This window comes from Populus alba, chromosome 3, assembly GCF_005239225.2.
Source record: "Populus alba chromosome 3, ASM523922v2, whole genome shotgun sequence".
Lineage (NCBI taxonomy): Eukaryota > Viridiplantae > Streptophyta > Magnoliopsida > Malpighiales > Salicaceae > Populus > Populus alba.
In genome coordinates this window covers 22,312,028-22,328,927 of record NC_133286.1, presented here as the reverse complement: position 1 = coordinate 22,328,927, position 16,900 = coordinate 22,312,028, and the positions used below count along the sequence as shown (strand labels likewise).

The window sequence follows — 16,900 nt, the reverse complement described above, 5'->3', positions numbered from 1 at the left end:
CGGATGTGATTTTTTTTTTAATTATTCGGTAAATATATTTTAATTACAGTGTAAGTACAATAAAAAATTTTCTAATAATTTATTAATTTATCACATCTCAAAACCATAAAAAAGCCTTTCCATATTTTCCATTAGAAGACAACATTAGCCTGGCATACAAGGATAGGACATATCATTCTTCTATGAATTCAACATAAATTTTAAAAATATATATATAAGAAATTTAATTCATCAATTAATTTTTCTTGGATTTTTAGCAATTAATTATATTTTCTTATGTTGAATTCCAAAATTGTTAAACTTTTAAAAAACCTTTAAGCTTTAATTTTCTAAAACAAAAAATGTAGTTATGAAACTTGAATTTGTTAGGTAGATTAATCCAAAATCTAGTCCGGCCTGAATTAAAAGAATTAAAAAAAACTACCCTAACTTGATCTAGTTAAAAATTTAAGTTGTCTCATAATTTAATCTAGTCAATTGTGTGAAATCCAATTAATAACTTGTTGGATTTTTTTATTAAAATAATATTTTTTAAACTTTTTTAATGAATTGATTCTCGACTTGTGATAAAAAAAAACTTGCAATTAGATTTTTAAAACTATGCTTTTTACTATTATAAAAAAATCATAAAAAAGCCAATAAATTAAAGATTGCTCAAAATTCATTTTCAATGGAAAATAAATAATCTTCGTTGGATATAAATACAGGTAATAATCCTCAGAAAATGAGAAAAAATTAAGGCTGCCACTCCAAAACATCATCATCTCTCTCTTTTCTTTCTCTCTCTAAAATCTAAATAGATACACAAAAAAGCGCCCTTTATTGGGTCTATTTCGTTTTGCAGCTTGTCTTTTCTGGGTTCATATCTATCTCTCATTTAGGACTCCGCCCTCCCTTCCTCTGTCTTCTTTTCTAACCCCCGAAAGTAAAAGGTTTGGTTTATTTGCTTGTTTGGTTTATTTGAGGTTTAAAGTTTGGTTTTTGATCAAGTTTGATGGGTGAATTGGAAGAGATTGGGGCTGATATTTGGTAAGTTTTTCAAAGTTTTAATCTTTGTGCTTTTCGCATCAAAATCTTTGATTTTCGTTCGTGGTGTTAATTGATGGCTTTTTTTTGTTGAATTTGATTTTTGGGGTCTCTTTGATTTGATTGTAAATGCAGGAAATTTGAGTTGGTTTGAGGTTTTTTATGGTTTTGGGAAGTGGGTAGTTTTGGGAATGCATAATAGGATAGTATAAAAACTACAGAGTGGAAAGGGAAGGCTGGTATTTGGCAGAATGGTAATGTTATAAAAAGTGGAAAGGGAAGACTGATTTTTGGCAGAATAATAATGATTTTTAAGTTTTGTGATTTCTTACCTTTTGTTTGGTTCCTGAGAGACGAAATTGTGTATGGAATAGAATCCGGCTGTTGAGGATTATATTTTTAGTTATTTGGTATTGCTTAAGATAAATCCTTACCTTTGCCTTAGCCTAATATGACTATTTTTCTTAGATGAGTTGACAATAATTTATCTTTGTTTTGAGACTTTAACATGCTACAGTGATGTTCAAAAGTGTGGTTGGTGTCTTTCTTAGTGGTTCTCTTGGTAAAACATTGGAGCACTGCCTGATGTTTGATGACTGATTTGTCGTACAGCTCGGACATTGAAGTTGATGATATAAGGTGTGGGAATATCGCAGAGAAAGATGTCAGTGATGAAGAAATTGAAGCAGAAGCTTTGGAGAGACGAATGTGGAAGGATCATGTCAAACTCAAAAGGATTAAAGAAAAACAGAAGCTTGCAGCGCAACAAGCTGCGGAGAAGCAGAAGCCTAAGCAGACAACTGATCAGGCTCGGAGGAAGAAAATGGCGAGAGCCCAAGATGGGATTCTTAAGTATATGTTGAAGCTAATGGAAGTTTGCAAAGCACGTGGATTTGTGTATGGCATCATTCCTGAGAAGGGTAAGCCTGTAAGTGGTGCATCTGATAACATAAGAGCTTGGTGGAAAGAAAAGGTGAAGTTCGATAAGAATGGGCCAGCAGCCATAGCAAAGTATGAAGCGGAATGTTTGGCCATAGGTGAGGCAGAAAACAGTAGAAATGGGAACTCTCAAAGTGTTCTTCAAGATCTTCAAGATGCAACTTTAGGGTCACTTTTGTCTTCTTTGATGCAACACTGTGACCCCCCTCAAAGGAAGTACCCATTGGAGAAGGGAGTTCCGCCGCCTTGGTGGCCAACGGGAAATGAAGATTGGTGGCTAAAATTAGGACTATCCCTAGGTCAGAGCCCTCTTTATAAGAAACCACATGATCTGAAGAAGATGTGGAAAGTTGGTGTATTAACTGCTGTAATAAAGCACATGACACCTGATATTGCAAAAATTAGAAGGCATGTCCGTCAATCAAAATGCTTACAGGATAAAATGACGGCAAAGGAGAGTGCAATCTGGCTAGGGGTGTTGAGTCGAGAGGAATCTCTTATTCAGCAACCTAGCATTGATAATGGAGCATCTGGTGTAACTGAATCTCCTCAAGGTGGACGTGGCCAAAAGAAGAAACCTGCCATTAGCAGTGACAGTGATTACGATGTCGATGGTGTTGATGATGGTGTGGGTTCTGTTTCATCTAAAGATAATAGGAGAAATCAACCAATGGATGTGGAACCATTAAGCAGTAGAAATGATATTACCATTCCTGTCCAAGACAAGGACCTGGGGGAAAAGCGACGAAGGAGAAAAAGGCCCCGTGAGAAGTCAAGTCATGCTGATCAACAGTCCCCACCACCTGTGAATGATGAATGTTTTGGCGTTGAGCAGACAAATACTTTGCCTGATATAAACCACACTGATTTACAGCCAGTTGAATATCAGATGCACAATACTCATCCTGAGAATTTTACCTCTTCAGCTGTAATGCCTATGGAGAAAGGTCTTGTGGGTGAATCCAGTCCACCCCAATCTGACTTTAACTACTATTCTGGTGTTCCTTCAACCAATGTCAATTCTACGGAGAGAATTTTTGTGGACAGAGGGGCTGCCATCTATCCATTGGGCCAAAATTCAGAGCTGCACCATGAGACTACTTATAGTAATATCTATAATCCATCACTTGATTATGGGACCAATCATGATGGAAAGCATTCTCAGATGGCAATGAACGTGAGGCCAGAGGATGACAGATTCCTTATACCAGCTTTGCATGGAAATGGAAATGACTTGACCGGAGGAGAACCGCATCATCTTGCCAAAGATACTTTACCCACTGAGCAAGATACAGCTGTTGATAGGCATTTTGAATTTGACTTGCCAGATTTTGCAATTAACAGCCCATTCCTTGAAATGAGTTCGTTTTCTTTAGATAACCTATTTGTTGATCCTGATGATGATTTGATCCAATGCTTTGGTGCATAATTTCAGAAAGCGGATCCTTTTATACTGTAAGTGTTGTATCTCTAATTTACTGGCCAAATTTTATTTTTCTTGCATTTAACTAAGTCTTCTCAATCGTATTCTGATCCAGGGACAGCTTGAAGGCCCAAAACTGCAGCAACCATTTCCGACCCGGTTAAAGGACCACCTCTATCAATTAGAGGTGCTGCCTGTACAGGTGTTGTATTATATGTGCATTTCAACACAGCAAGTTATACACCTGATCATTATCACAACTCAATGTTTTAACAAGAAAAATGAGGGGAGGCAGTTTTTCTTTCTTTCTTTTCATATGGCCGTGCACAGTTTTCCTCTATGAGAATAACTATAGAGGACTTAATGTAAATGATTCTTTGTTAGATGGGACAATTAACAAAATTGCTGTTACCTTCCATCAGGATCACTTCCTAGTAGCAGATATGCTAATTGCATCTTCCCTTTCCCATGCCTGTATATTCTTTACTCCTGTTTTATATCTCTCTTTATCTTATGATGCTACTCCTTTGGATGAATTATTCTATTGGGAAATTTTTTTGTATATTTTGCTATTGTTAAGCTGAAGCTGTGTTTGCTTCAGCTATACTGTGTTGGATAGGGTCATTTTCTTTAACTGATAATAACGAGTATTTGAATGGAAAAGCAAATAAATTCAAATTATTGGCACTCTTGAAAGAGCCAGGCAAATAATGATGATTAGATTGAACATTGAAAAGCATAATGAGTATTAAAAGTGTTTGATTAATCAATATATAGCATACTTGCATGAGTTCTATTGAAAATTCTTTTGAAATTTTAGGTACGAGAAAGTTATAAATTCAATCTTTACCTAAACTTATTTTTTTTTTTAAACCGTGAAAGCTATGTAAGTGTAGTAGATTCCAGGTTTACCATTGCATGGAAGGCCACAATAATGAACTGTTAGAGCTGGCAAGATATCTGTAGCGCATGCCAGCATGTTGAATCCTGCTTGTGTGTGGTTTGGTTGCTTTAAATTTTGAGGAAAGAGACATGGTGAGTCCTCCTAGTGTCTGGTGTGGTTGTATTAAGGTCCGAGGGAAGCGACATGGTGGGAAGCGAAAGGCACTGCCGGGAGGATGACTTAAATCATTTTCTTTTTCGTTCTGAGCTCTGTTGAAACACTTAAATTTCATATAAATCAGATTTAATTTAAAAAATAGAGTAAAAAATCAGAGTTCATAGCAAATCTTTATATGAAAGTCTTAATGAAAATTATGTGAAAGGCGCCGTGCTGTTAGCACAGGAAAATTGCTTGGAAAATAACCTTGTTGATGTAAGACATCGTTTGGCATTGCGTTCCAAACGGTATTTTGCCCAAATTCATTTTTTTTTTTTTTTTTTGCTAAAATTAAGTTTGGTTTGTATTTTTTGGATCGTTTTGATGTGCTAATATCAAAAATGATTTTTAAAAAATAAAAAAATATCATTGACATGCTTTTTCGCACAAAAAGCTATTTAAAAAGCAACCGTTACCTGCAAACACACTCGTAATTTGCATCGATCATCTGGCTCCTCCCCTCTCAAAGCCACCATATCATGCCACGTGGCGTCCAGTTTCCGCGCCGCCAATTCCCGTACTAGGATGTCTGTCTTGAGAAGTGCCCACTCTGAACCTACGAAGTGGTCCTGAATCATCCTTGCAATGATGACTTAAATTTATTGACAATTATACCCTTGCATCTTTCCTCCTCTAGCAGCTGTTCATTAGTAAATTTCGTACTCCTTTTAAGGTTATTAAAGTCCATAGATGATAAAACCCAGGTTTTGAAATATCATAAAATGCCATTTACACCATGTAAAATCTCTATATAGGAGGATGATTTTGATAAAAATAAATAAATAAATAAATAATCCTGCTTTGATGTACAGTCAGGATTAGTACTCCAATGATATATTAATCCAGAACCTAAATAAGGTAATCTTTTATTGGGTTTTACGAAAACAGAGATGGCATTTGGAGATGGTCTCTCAAGGTTTTCATCAATCTCCATTGTTATGGTAATTTTTATTATGGGTTTGGCGCCATCAGTCCATTCCTCTTGTTCCTGGAAGTTTAAAAATCATTAATTTTAGGAACATAAAATTAATTGAAATGAATGCAAATGGACTGAACAATTATATTAATAATAATAAAAATCATTCATTTCTCTCATTCTCTTTCCCAAGTTTGTATTTTTACGTAACATGTTCCAGCAGTTAACTATGGCATGTCATGTCATCAGGTTTGCAATGTCATGAAACAACAGTAGCAGCAGGAAATCAAGCCAGAGCTAAAGCACAGGCAACTATGCTGATGATTTTTTATTTGAACAAGAAGAAGAAATAAAATGTGTATCTTATTTTACCGAGTGAGAGATTATGGTCCTGCTCAGTGTTTTAAAACTCGTACCGGCCTGATAGGCTGACCCGGGACCCGGCCGACCCGGGCATGGGACCGGTCCGGGTGGAGGCCAAAACCCGCTTGGGAATTGGCCCGGGCAAACCCAGTCCACCCGGCCAAACCCAGATGAGACCCGGTCAATTTTTTTTTTATTTTCCCTATCATTAAACGACGTCGTTTAATGACATCTAAAATCCTAAAACACTGAGCACTGAAGACAGAAGAAGAACAGAGCACTTAACCTAATTATGTTACTCTGTCTTTGAAAATTGAACGGAGCAGAAGAAGAACGAAGCAATTGACCATTGATCTTTGCGAAAAAGGTTTGAATTTACTTCTTTCACTCTCTGTTTTGTTTATTCTTGGCCGTTTTCTCATTTCTGGCATCAATTTCAGCTTCAAGTTTCAACCAGATTCAAGTTCATCCTTCTTTCACTCGCTGCCATCGATTTCTCTAGACCGATTTCTGCATCAATTTCGCTAACCCAGTCACCTCAGCCCTCAGGTATGTTTCTTCAATTCGATTGCTGCTACAGTTTCTATATTTTCTTCTACCAGTGACCTCTGTTTCTATAGCCCGATTTCAATAGAACTGTGTTGTTTGTTTGCATGATGAACTCTAGAATGCTGTTACCATGATTTTGTTTGATGAACTCTCTGCCGATTCATTGTTCGTTGATTTGTTTGATGCTGTGATGGACTTATGGTGTTACTAATGGTTTGGCAGTGAATGATGTTATGGTGTTACTAATGTTTTGATGCTGTTATCTCTGTTTTGAATTATTCACTCTCGGATTGTTGAACTAAGAAATGAGAATAATTGGCAATTAGAAGGAACAAATGACTATTAGAATACTCTCGGATTGTAGGATTAGAAATGAACTGAGAAATGAGAATAATTGGCAATTAGAATACTCTCGGATTGTAGGATTCAAGGGACATGCTAATTATTAGAAACTTATGCAATTCTATTGCATTAAGATACCATTGCAGTGTAGGAACAAATGACTGGAGGATTCCCTCTTTTTTTGACATTGCACAACATGTTCATTCCCTTTCTTTTTTTTTTTGAAAGGGGGTGATTTAAATTATGTCAGGTCTGAAAATGTCTTCACATGATAGTAGTACTCCAAGTAGTGATCCTTCAACGGCCCAATCATCTCAACCTTCAATTTCCATGTCAAGTGGTAGTAGAGGAAGAACGGATTTAGCATGGGGTCATTGTAGAGAAGCTCATAAACTTAGTGTTGGATGTAAAAAAAACTAAATTAGTTTGTTTATATTGTGCTAAAGTATTTGCGAGTGGCGATATTAATCGATTTAAGCAACATTTAGCTGGAGCTAAAGGAGAAGTTGAATAATGTCGCAAATGTCCTTCTGATGTTCGACATCAAATGCTTTTGAACCTTAAAGGAAATGTTGAAACGAAAAAAAGAATTAGAGAAATGCAAGCAGATTTCAATCCCTTTAATGCACAACAAAGGGAGCATGAAGAGATGATGATTAGGCAATTAGAAGATGATGGTGATGATGAGGAGGATGAGGAGGAGGATGAGGATGTCAATACTAAAAAACATATGTTACCACCGAAGGTTGCAAAAAAGAAAAAGATTCAAAGCACCGACACTGTAAAACAATCAACTACAAGCTATGGAAAGTAGAAGAAATCTGCAACATTAGGGACATATTTCATGCCGGGAACAACTCCTGATGCTCAAAAGTCTCTTCAGAATTATTGGCAAAGGAAAGAAGCAGTTAGACGGTATGATCTTGCTTTAACAAAGTGGATGTTTGATGCATGTGTGCCATTTAATGTTGTTAACTCTGTGTATTATCAGCATGCCATAGATGATGTAACAGCCATGGGTTCTGGTTATAAAGGACTAAACTTGCATGCTATCCATGGTTATTACTTGGCAAAAGCGGTTGATGAAGTGAAGATTTATGTTGAGAGTTATCGAGAGATTTGGAAGAAGACTGGTTGCACATTAATGGCTAATGAATGGACAGATCAGAAGAGGAGGACTTTAATTAACTTCTTAGTATATTGTCCTAAAGGAATAATTTTTTTGAAAATGGTGGATGTATCAGATGTCTCAAATACTGCTAGATTGTTGTATTAGTTGTTTAGAGAGGTTGTTTTGTATGTTAGGGTAGAAAAAATTGTGCATATGGTGACTAATAATGCTGCAAATTATGTTGTTGTTGGCAGGTTATTGATGGAAGAATTTCCTTCAATATTTTGGTCTCCTTGTGCTGCTCATTACATCAACCTGATACTCTAGGACAATGGTAAATTGCAGTCAGTTTGTTGTGTTGTTGAGCATGCTTCTGGTATCACAAAGTACATTTTATAATCATTGTTATCCATTGTATTTGATGAGGAAGTTCATTGGAGGAAATGAAATACTTCGTCCAGCTCCTACTCGTCTTGCCACCAATTTCATTGCATTGCAAAGCATTTTAGCTCATAAAGATGAGTTGAGAGCTATGGTGACATCTAGGGAATGGGTCTCATCTGCTTATACTAAAGATATCAAAGGAAAAAAGTTTGTTGAGAGAGTGCTAGACTCTTTGTTTTGGGAAGAATGTGCAATAATTGTGCGAATGAGTGAACCTTTAGTTCGAGTTCTATGATTGGTTGATGGTGATGATAAACCTTTGATGGGATATTTGTATGATGCTATTCATCATGAAAAAGAATAAATGATGAGGAGATTTCAAAAGAGAAAGCCTAGAGTGAAACCTTTCATAGACATTATTAATAATCGATGGGATTCACAACTTTATAGAAATCTTTATGCAGCGGCATTTTGGTTGAATCCTTGATTTCAATATGATGCATATATAATGGATAAACATATGAGCAGCATTTCTGGACTTCTAGATGTTCTTGAGAAGTATACACATGGAAATCTACCATTGCAAAGTAAGATTACAAGTGAGATGAAGTTTTTTAGGAATGTTGAACACGACTTTGGCCGAGCGTCCGCAATAAATAATCGCACCCTTATGCCTCCAGGTATATAATTTTTATATTTAAAAATATTATTTGACATAGTCTTACACTTTTACTTATTATTTTTTTGTATAGATGAATGGTGGATGACATATGGAATCAACGCTCCAAATCTACAACATTTGGCTATACAGGTGTTAAGTCAAACTTGTAGTTCTTCGGGATGTGAGAGAAATTGAAGTATGTTTGAACATATTCATTCCAAGAAGAGAAATAGATTGGAGCATCAAAGGCTTAATGACCTTGTTTACGTCCACTGCAATCTAAGATTGAAACAAAAGCATTTTTCTTTTCTCTAATTCCTTAAATATTATTTTATCTTGTTTTGTTTCAATTTTAATACTTATATTGTGTTTACCTTCACTTTTAATATATATGAATTATTGGAAAGGACGGAATTATGATCCAATTAATGTTGAGACAATCTATGACATTGAAAATTGGGTAGTAGAAGATAACCCGTCAATCTTGACAACGGAAGAAGTAGAGAGTTTTCACCAAGCTCTATCAACTATGATCATACAAGGTACTTTAGATGATGATAATTAATGATTAATTATTTAGTGATAAATATTATTTAAAATAAAATTTTGTTTAACACATAATATTTATTTATTAATTGTGTTTGAAATGTAGATGTCATAAATGTTAATGATATTGAAGATGATTGTGACGATGAAGTTTCAAAGGAGTATGCTGATGATTTATTAGGCGTTAACGAGATTGACTCCATTCCGTCGACATTTGATTCAAATTTTGCTCCTATAGACACTGAAGAACTTAATGTGTTAATTCAACAAAAGTGAATGTGTTGTTGATTTAGAATTTATGTTGTTGAATGTTTTGTTTTAAATATTTTAGAATTTATGTGGTTGGATGTTTTGTTTTAAATATTTTAGAATTCATCTTTGGTTTGTGTTTTGGATATTGAATTAAATTTAAGTTGTTGGTTTATAATTTAAATTAGGTTTATGTAAGTGTTGCATTGTAATTAATTATGTGTTTTTTTTTATAAGTGTTTTTTTTTATTGACCCGGGTCAACCTATTTGACTCGTGACCCGATTACTTGACTGGGTCGATGACCGGGTCGAGTTTCAAAATTATGGTCATGCTTCTTCTACTGGGACCCAGTACACGTCACAAACTAGCTGCAACCCACGGGAGGGAATAATTAATCTCTCTCCCTTTCTATACCGGAAGCTAACTGTGCTTGTTTCTGTGTCCCCCTCCTCCCTCTTGTAAGTTCCGTGACCGTGACTCGAGTTTCTCACCCGCGGATCAACTGATACCAGCCGTTGGATTGAGAGAATCAACAGTCAAGATATGGCGCGCTGATCAACATGAAAGACCAAGCCTTTTCTTTTTTGTTCGGTGCTGCCAGCTCGGACTTGTTCGTTGGTATCCACGTCAGATTTAGATCCAACGGTTAATGAAGTGTGTTCCCCTGGCTAATGACAATCCTACGCGTTGATTTTACGATTTTTTATTGCTGCCACATGGGTCCCACATGTTCTTTTAACGGAAATATACTGTATGAGTTAGTCTCAACCATAATAATTTATTAAAATGTAGAAATAACGAAACGTGGGATCCGAAATATAATGAATTTGACCGGTTGGAGCGGTATTTTCTGCAGCCACCTAGATTCCATGTGATCGTCATGCTGCTTTTACCAAGGTCAGTATAACCGGTTTTAGGCAGTAGCCAGTCAGGACATCTCTTTGGGAAATTCAAGGGGAGTGGGGCCTCTCAATTTTGATCGTGTGATTCGTGGGCAACACTGTTTTCTCACTCTTCAAACATTGAATTAATTAATTAATTTAATCATTAATTAGTTTTATAATAATATTTTTTCATTGCAGTAAAATAAAATAATACCACATTAGGGGTAAGTGGGTGAACATGGAAGCTTGAGAATGAAGAAAGAAACAAGGCCGACACGTGGAATCGCCATGCAATGAAAAAGTTTAGAGTTGATTTTTTTTTAAGCGTTTTTAAACATTTGTTATCCTTTAAAATTAATTTTTTATAATTTTAAATTATTTCCATGTACTAATATATGATTTATTAATATATATATATATATATATATATATATTTTAAAAAATATTTTAAAGAGTAGCAACAATCTTCAACACTACCCAAGTGGTCACAGTAAATTAGGGCATTTAGCAATGAGGACCTTGGCTTGAAGATGGGAGGAGCTTGTCTCATTCTGCTGCTCCTAAGTTCGAGTCCTCATGTGCATGTCTGTCACTCCCACGAAGTCTTACATGTCTATTGGATTTGCAGGGTGTTCAGTGGACCGTGGGATTAGTCGTGGTGCGCACAAGCTAACCCGGACACCCACATAAATAAATAAATAAAAAATTAGGGCATTTAAGGGAAGGATTTGGCGTGTTGGTGAAAGCCAATCACAACCACAGGTTGTGTCGTGTAATCGATGGTTAGATCTAACCATGTAATACACCGAAAAATCGTGGCCGTCAACTAGGGCCTGGAGTGAGTTTCTCTGAAAGTGACGAGAACATGAAAGAAAAGAGAGAGAGAGTATTTTTAGAGAGAGAGAGAGAGAGAAGGGTGGCTGGGCTAGGAGAGAAGAAGATAAAAGTGGAAAGCTAAGATCTTTCAACACTGAGAATTTTCTATCTTTGACTTTCAAAAGAACAGAAATATTCGTTCTGTAAAACACGTCTCTGTATTTCATAAAAACAAAATCCAGCGAGCCAGAGTCAATTTTTTTAGTTATTATTTTTTATTTAATAACTAAAAAAAATTATATTAAATATTACAACTTTACTTTATATATAAAAAGAGAGAGAAGATAGCCATCACCGTTAACTTCCCAACCCTAACTCTAAATTACCAAATAATTGCTTGAAGAAGCATAAATGATAAATAATAATCAGGTCTTCCAAAGGATTATCTCCTTCTAGTACAGCCATATCTTTTTTTTTTTTATTATTAATATAAATATTTAAATTAATTTACATTCATTTCAACTAATCTTATAAATTTTAAAATTAATAATAATATAAATCTTTAATAAATCTAAAATTTATAAAACTTAGATTAAAAATTAAAAAAAAAATTAAAATATTAAACTGTATCTTTTAGAGTTCACAGCCGTATCTTCTTGATTTGCTCTCTGACTCCTCCACTAATTCAGCCACGAGCTCAAGTATCGAGTTTTTAGTCAAAAGGAAGACTTGATGCCAAGAGATTCACACGAGGCACGGGTCCGATTGGCTCTTGAAACTTGAAAGAGGTGTACCTGTTGTTAATGGTGTTTTTGGTACTGCGTGCCGTATCCATCTAGATAAAGCCTTTGATATGGCTCGCTGCTCTCCTTGCTTCAATTTTTTTAATTAAAATATTTTTGAGTTTAAAAATTATATAATATATTTAATTTTTATCAAATAAATAAAAATTATGAGATTTAAATTTTTAATTAAAATTATATAATATTATTAATTTATATTATTTTCTTTAAAAAATAACACTGAGAGCCAAAAATTGCCTATCTTTTCTTTCGTTACTATCCTATAATGTGTGCGTATATTTTCTTTAATTAAATGTTATTTTCATCTTTATGTATTATGTTGAGACTTAAAAAAAAAAAAAAAAGAATTTTAACCAGCTCAATTCTTTTCCCCGTTCTAAATTAGAAAAGAAAATGAACTTGTAGTAATTATTGGAGGAAGATCAACACACATGTAATGTCGATCCAAGGACGACTCATACAGAAAGATATTTTCTACTACGTAGACTTTAGACCCCACGATCGGCCGCCCATTTATTCCCTTCTCGCATCAGCGAGGCAGCATCCAGGAACTCATCCATGGCTTTGACAGAGGAACCCTTATGATCATTCTCATATTGAACAGCATCAAGAATCATATCCCTAACCTCACGAGCTTTCCTTCTCATTGCATTACCCTTCTCCGTCTCATCCATTACCAGCATGATCTTTTTCACTATATCTTCTTGCCGGACCTCGCAGCTTTTCCCTCTAGCCACCTCCAAACAAACTCCGATGTGTTCTTCTAAGAGCTTGACATTGTAGAACTGTTCTGCTGCCAATGGCCACCCAACCAGCGGCACACCATTGCTTAAAGATTCAAGAACCGAGTTCCAGCCACAATGACTCAAAAATGCTGATACGGATTTGTGAGACAAGATTTCCACCTGGGGTGCCCATTTGCGCACTAACAGCCCTCTTTTTGAATGTTCCATTCTTTCTTCAAATCCTTCAGGCAACCACTCTTTTGCTTTGAATTCCATGTTGATGTCAAAGCCGACAGGTGGCCTGACAACCCAGATAAAATGTTTGCCACAAGCCTCCAATGCCATTGCCAATTCCATCATCTGTGATGCAGATATTACGTTCTGTGAACCAAATGATATGTATAGAACTGAGCCCGCAGGTTTTGTATCAAGCCAGTGTTTACATAGGTCAGGTGTAATTGCAGCTTGATCTTGGCTCCTATTGGAGAGGAGAACTGGCCCAATTGGCCAAACTGGCTTGCCAGTTTTACGTCGAAAATATCCCAACCCAACTCTGTCAAGCTCCTCCACCGTGTTCAGCAAAATCCCATCAGCATTCGTGCATTCAGGAAGCATGCTCTGCAGACACACACTGAAGAGATCTCTACCATTGGCCTCTTTCAGATTCTCTGCCAATTGTGTAACATGAATTGTAGAAGCTTCAGGGAAATCTGGTAGAGTGAATTCATCGGAGAGATTGTTCTGATGAGGCAGATTCAACCACAGAGAGTAGTAGCAAGCAAAACCAAAACCTCCACATCCACTAAATATAGCGTGAAACGCCCCAAACTCATGTGCAATCTCTGCACACCAGCCAAAGAACATGTCTGTGATTACACAGAATGGTGGATGGCCCTTTTGTTCCTCAACATGATCAGAAATGATTTTCCTGAAAGCAGGTTTGAGAGACAAGGATGCTTCGAGAAAGTTGGCTATAAGATGGTAAGGAAGAGAGTCGGTGTTTTCAGTGCCTGGAGGCAGGCCATAGACGGAGCTATCAAAAGGTATTTCAAGAAGGTGAATGGAAGAGTTTGCAGGGATTGATGGTCTTAGTTTCTTGATGTTAAGAGAAGTGTTCACAAAGGTTATGGTATACTTCTTCGTTTGATCTAGTTGAAGGGCTAATGCTAAGAAAGGTATGATATGGCCTTGTGCCATGAATGGGAGCATCACTATACTCTCTTTCCTCTGTGACATTTCTTTTGAAAGATCAGAGAGAGATGAAGCCGAGGAGAGAAAGAAGTGGTGTGTTAACATAGGATGTGAATTGTGAGCTTCTATTTAAGTATTACATAATTCGCATATCAAGATCACAATTTTTTAATTTTTTATTTACTAACTCGTGCTACACAGAGAATTTCCAGAATGTGGTTTTAAAAATTTTAAAACTCGTGCTTCACACCGCAGGTAGAATTTCCAATAAGAAGAAGAAGATAGCAGCATAATACGTGTATTTTCGACTATCATAGCTTTTTTAAAATTGTAAAGCGAAAAGATATTATTTATGCTAAATTAAATACATTAAACAATAAATTGTAAAAAAAATTATTAATACTAATTAAATACTAAAACGAAAACCAACTTTTTAAAGTAAAAATACATTCAATACAAATATTTAATTTTGTTTTTTTAAAACACAAATAATTGATATTTAATTTATTTCATCGCAATATTTCTCTGCTTTTTGTATGTGAAAAAAAAATTAAAAACAAATATCAACTTTGTTAAAAGTTATGATAATGTAATTTGAAATGAAGAAATTATAATTATAAAAAATTGTTTTAGTAGATTTTATTTTAAATTCGCACAATGCCTAAATTTATTTGGAGAAATAACACAATAAAAAATTTATTTAAGAAAATAACATATTTAAGTTTATAGCAGCAGGTCACTAGCATAACAAGGACAATTTTTTTTATTATTTACGTGGGTGTCCGGGCCAGCTTGCGCGCACCACGATTAATCCCACGGTCCACTGAATACCCTGCAAACCTAGTGGACATGTAAGACATCACAAGGATAACAAATATACACATAAATACTCGAACTCAAGAACAACAGAAGAAAACAAGCTACTCCCACCACCAAGCCAAGGACAATTTTAACTTGCCACGCCGTTGTCATTGTCGTGCAATAACTATGGCATTGAATTTAAAGCTCGTACGTCAACAAATTAAATTTTAAGCTCCTCTGTGAGGGGAAAAAAATCTCAATTGGTTGGACCCTTCCTCTTACTTCATTTTGTATTTTAAAAATATATTTTTAAAAATTTATTTTATTTTATTTTAAAATAATAATTTTTTGGTGTTTTTAAATTATTTTAATATGCTGATATCAAAAATAATTTTTTAAAAATATAAAAAAATTATTTTAATATATATATATATATAATTAAAAAAAAATTAAAAAATAATTACAAACATATTTTCAACAGCTATAATTATTAAATTTTTCAGCTATAGTTTGCACGGTCCCTCTTTGCCTGTGGTTTTATTGCGTGGTCCCCCGGTGGCCCGTGCAACAAACCTACATTTGTTTTTAACAATTTTTGAAATTAATAACTTCAGCGACATTTGTGAGACTATAATTTTTAGAAATTAAACTAAAAAAAATGAAAATAATCTTGAAAAAAGGCTGTGGTTGTTGCGGGCAGTGTCAGTGCCATATAGATTTTCTATTTCAACCAGATTGCTGTTCCTTTCAACAACGTATTATTACTCCCTCTTTTGTGTCAGAGGACAACCAGGTGGCAGTGTGAGCCACCTGTCGTGTTTAGATATTTTTAGAAATTTCTGTGACTTATTTCAGTAATATTGTTTTAATTGAAGCTTTGATATGTTTTTAGATTTTTTTTTTTTTTTTATTATTATAATTTATACAGCTCATTTTATAGTTTTTTTAAAATATAAAGTCAAGAAATGAATGTCATGTTTTTTTAATCTCGATGTATAAAAAGTGTATTAATTTAATAATTTTTTAAAAAACTGTATTATGTTGCTAATTTTAAAAAAACATAAGTGCTAATTTTATTTTTTTAATAAAATCTATTTGAAGCCAGATAGTTTAACCTGCCCAAGGTTTTTATAGGCATGTAATGGAATAGGTAGATTTAGTGATGGGAACATTATGCATAGCCAGTTGAGAAAATCTGGTTTTGTGTTTCGTGTTGCTGCTGCTAGCTTGGTGGGCCTTTATGCAAAGTGCAATTCTTTTTGGGGTTTGGTTTTTTGTTGGCACTGCACTTGTGGATATGCACGGGAAATGTGCTTGCTCGGAGATGGCTAAAGTGGTTTCTGAGCAGCTGCTAAGAAAAACTGTGGTTGCCTGGTATTCTTTGACTGCAGGGTATGGATTGGAAGGTGGTAGCAGAGAATGCTTGAAGCGTTTTAGGAGGATGAGCATGGAAGACAGACACTAACCTAACTTTAACTACTTTAAGTACTGGCATGGTTGTGTCTTATTGAAGATCTGCGCAGCTTCGATCTGGGGAATGATCCGTTCATGAACACATGATGAGAAACGGAGTGGAGGGTGATGTGATTGTTAACAGTGGTTCACAATCAGATGATCATACCATATAATCAAACCCAGTATTGAACATTACTCGTTCTTGATCGATCTGCTGGAAGATTGAAAGAAGCTTATCGTGTTCTCCCAAAACAATACAGAAACTAGAGAGGGTATTTTCTGCATGTTGTTTGCACAAAGATTCAGAACTGGGAAAGGAAATCGTGAAGTTGCTTATCGAGAAGGATCCTATGATCCATATATACACTCATATTGCTTTATAAAAGATCTCTCCTCTGCTAGGAATTGGGGCAGGGTAAGATTAAAGATGAAAGAGACAGGACTCAAGAAAAACCCTCTCGTTGTAGCTGCAATGAGATTGACAGCAGCATTCAACCATTATTCACAGAGGATAGGTCACATCCAAGCAATGAACGAGCGTGCCTTATCACTATCAAACCCGCGATATATGTCGACTCGGTGCAAGTTTTATATTATGGATTAGATGGGTTATTC

General features: G+C 35.3%; 2 protein-coding genes across 3 annotated transcripts; one reads left to right on the top strand and one right to left on the bottom strand.

Annotated features, from left to right (window-relative positions):
- The first annotated feature begins 721 nt into the window (after window positions 1–721).
- Window positions 722–3,932, top strand: LOC118028410 (ETHYLENE INSENSITIVE 3-like 3 protein). 2 transcript variants are annotated; one of them, XM_035031982.2, is made up of 3 exons: window positions 722–1,029; window positions 1,639–3,420; window positions 3,510–3,932. In XM_035031982.2, exons 1-2 carry the CDS (start codon window positions 995–997, stop codon window positions 3,392–3,394), a joined length of 1,791 nt encoding a protein of 596 aa, XP_034887873.1. In that variant the 5' UTR covers window positions 722–994; the 3' UTR covers window positions 3,395–3,420; window positions 3,510–3,932. The 2 variants fall into 2 exon arrangements, with proteins under 2 accessions (XP_034887873.1, XP_034887865.1); XM_035031974.2 differs by having other exon boundaries at window positions 3,504–3,932.
- Window positions 3,933–12,347: 8,415 nt separating this feature from the next.
- On the bottom strand, window positions 12,348–14,194 carry LOC118028425 (UDP-glycosyltransferase 92A1). Its single transcript, XM_035031992.2, has one exon. It carries the CDS (start codon window positions 14,132–14,134, stop codon window positions 12,602–12,604), a length of 1,533 nt encoding a protein of 510 aa, XP_034887883.1. The 5' UTR covers window positions 14,135–14,194; the 3' UTR covers window positions 12,348–12,601.
- Window positions 14,195–16,900: the final 2,706 nt, after the last annotated feature.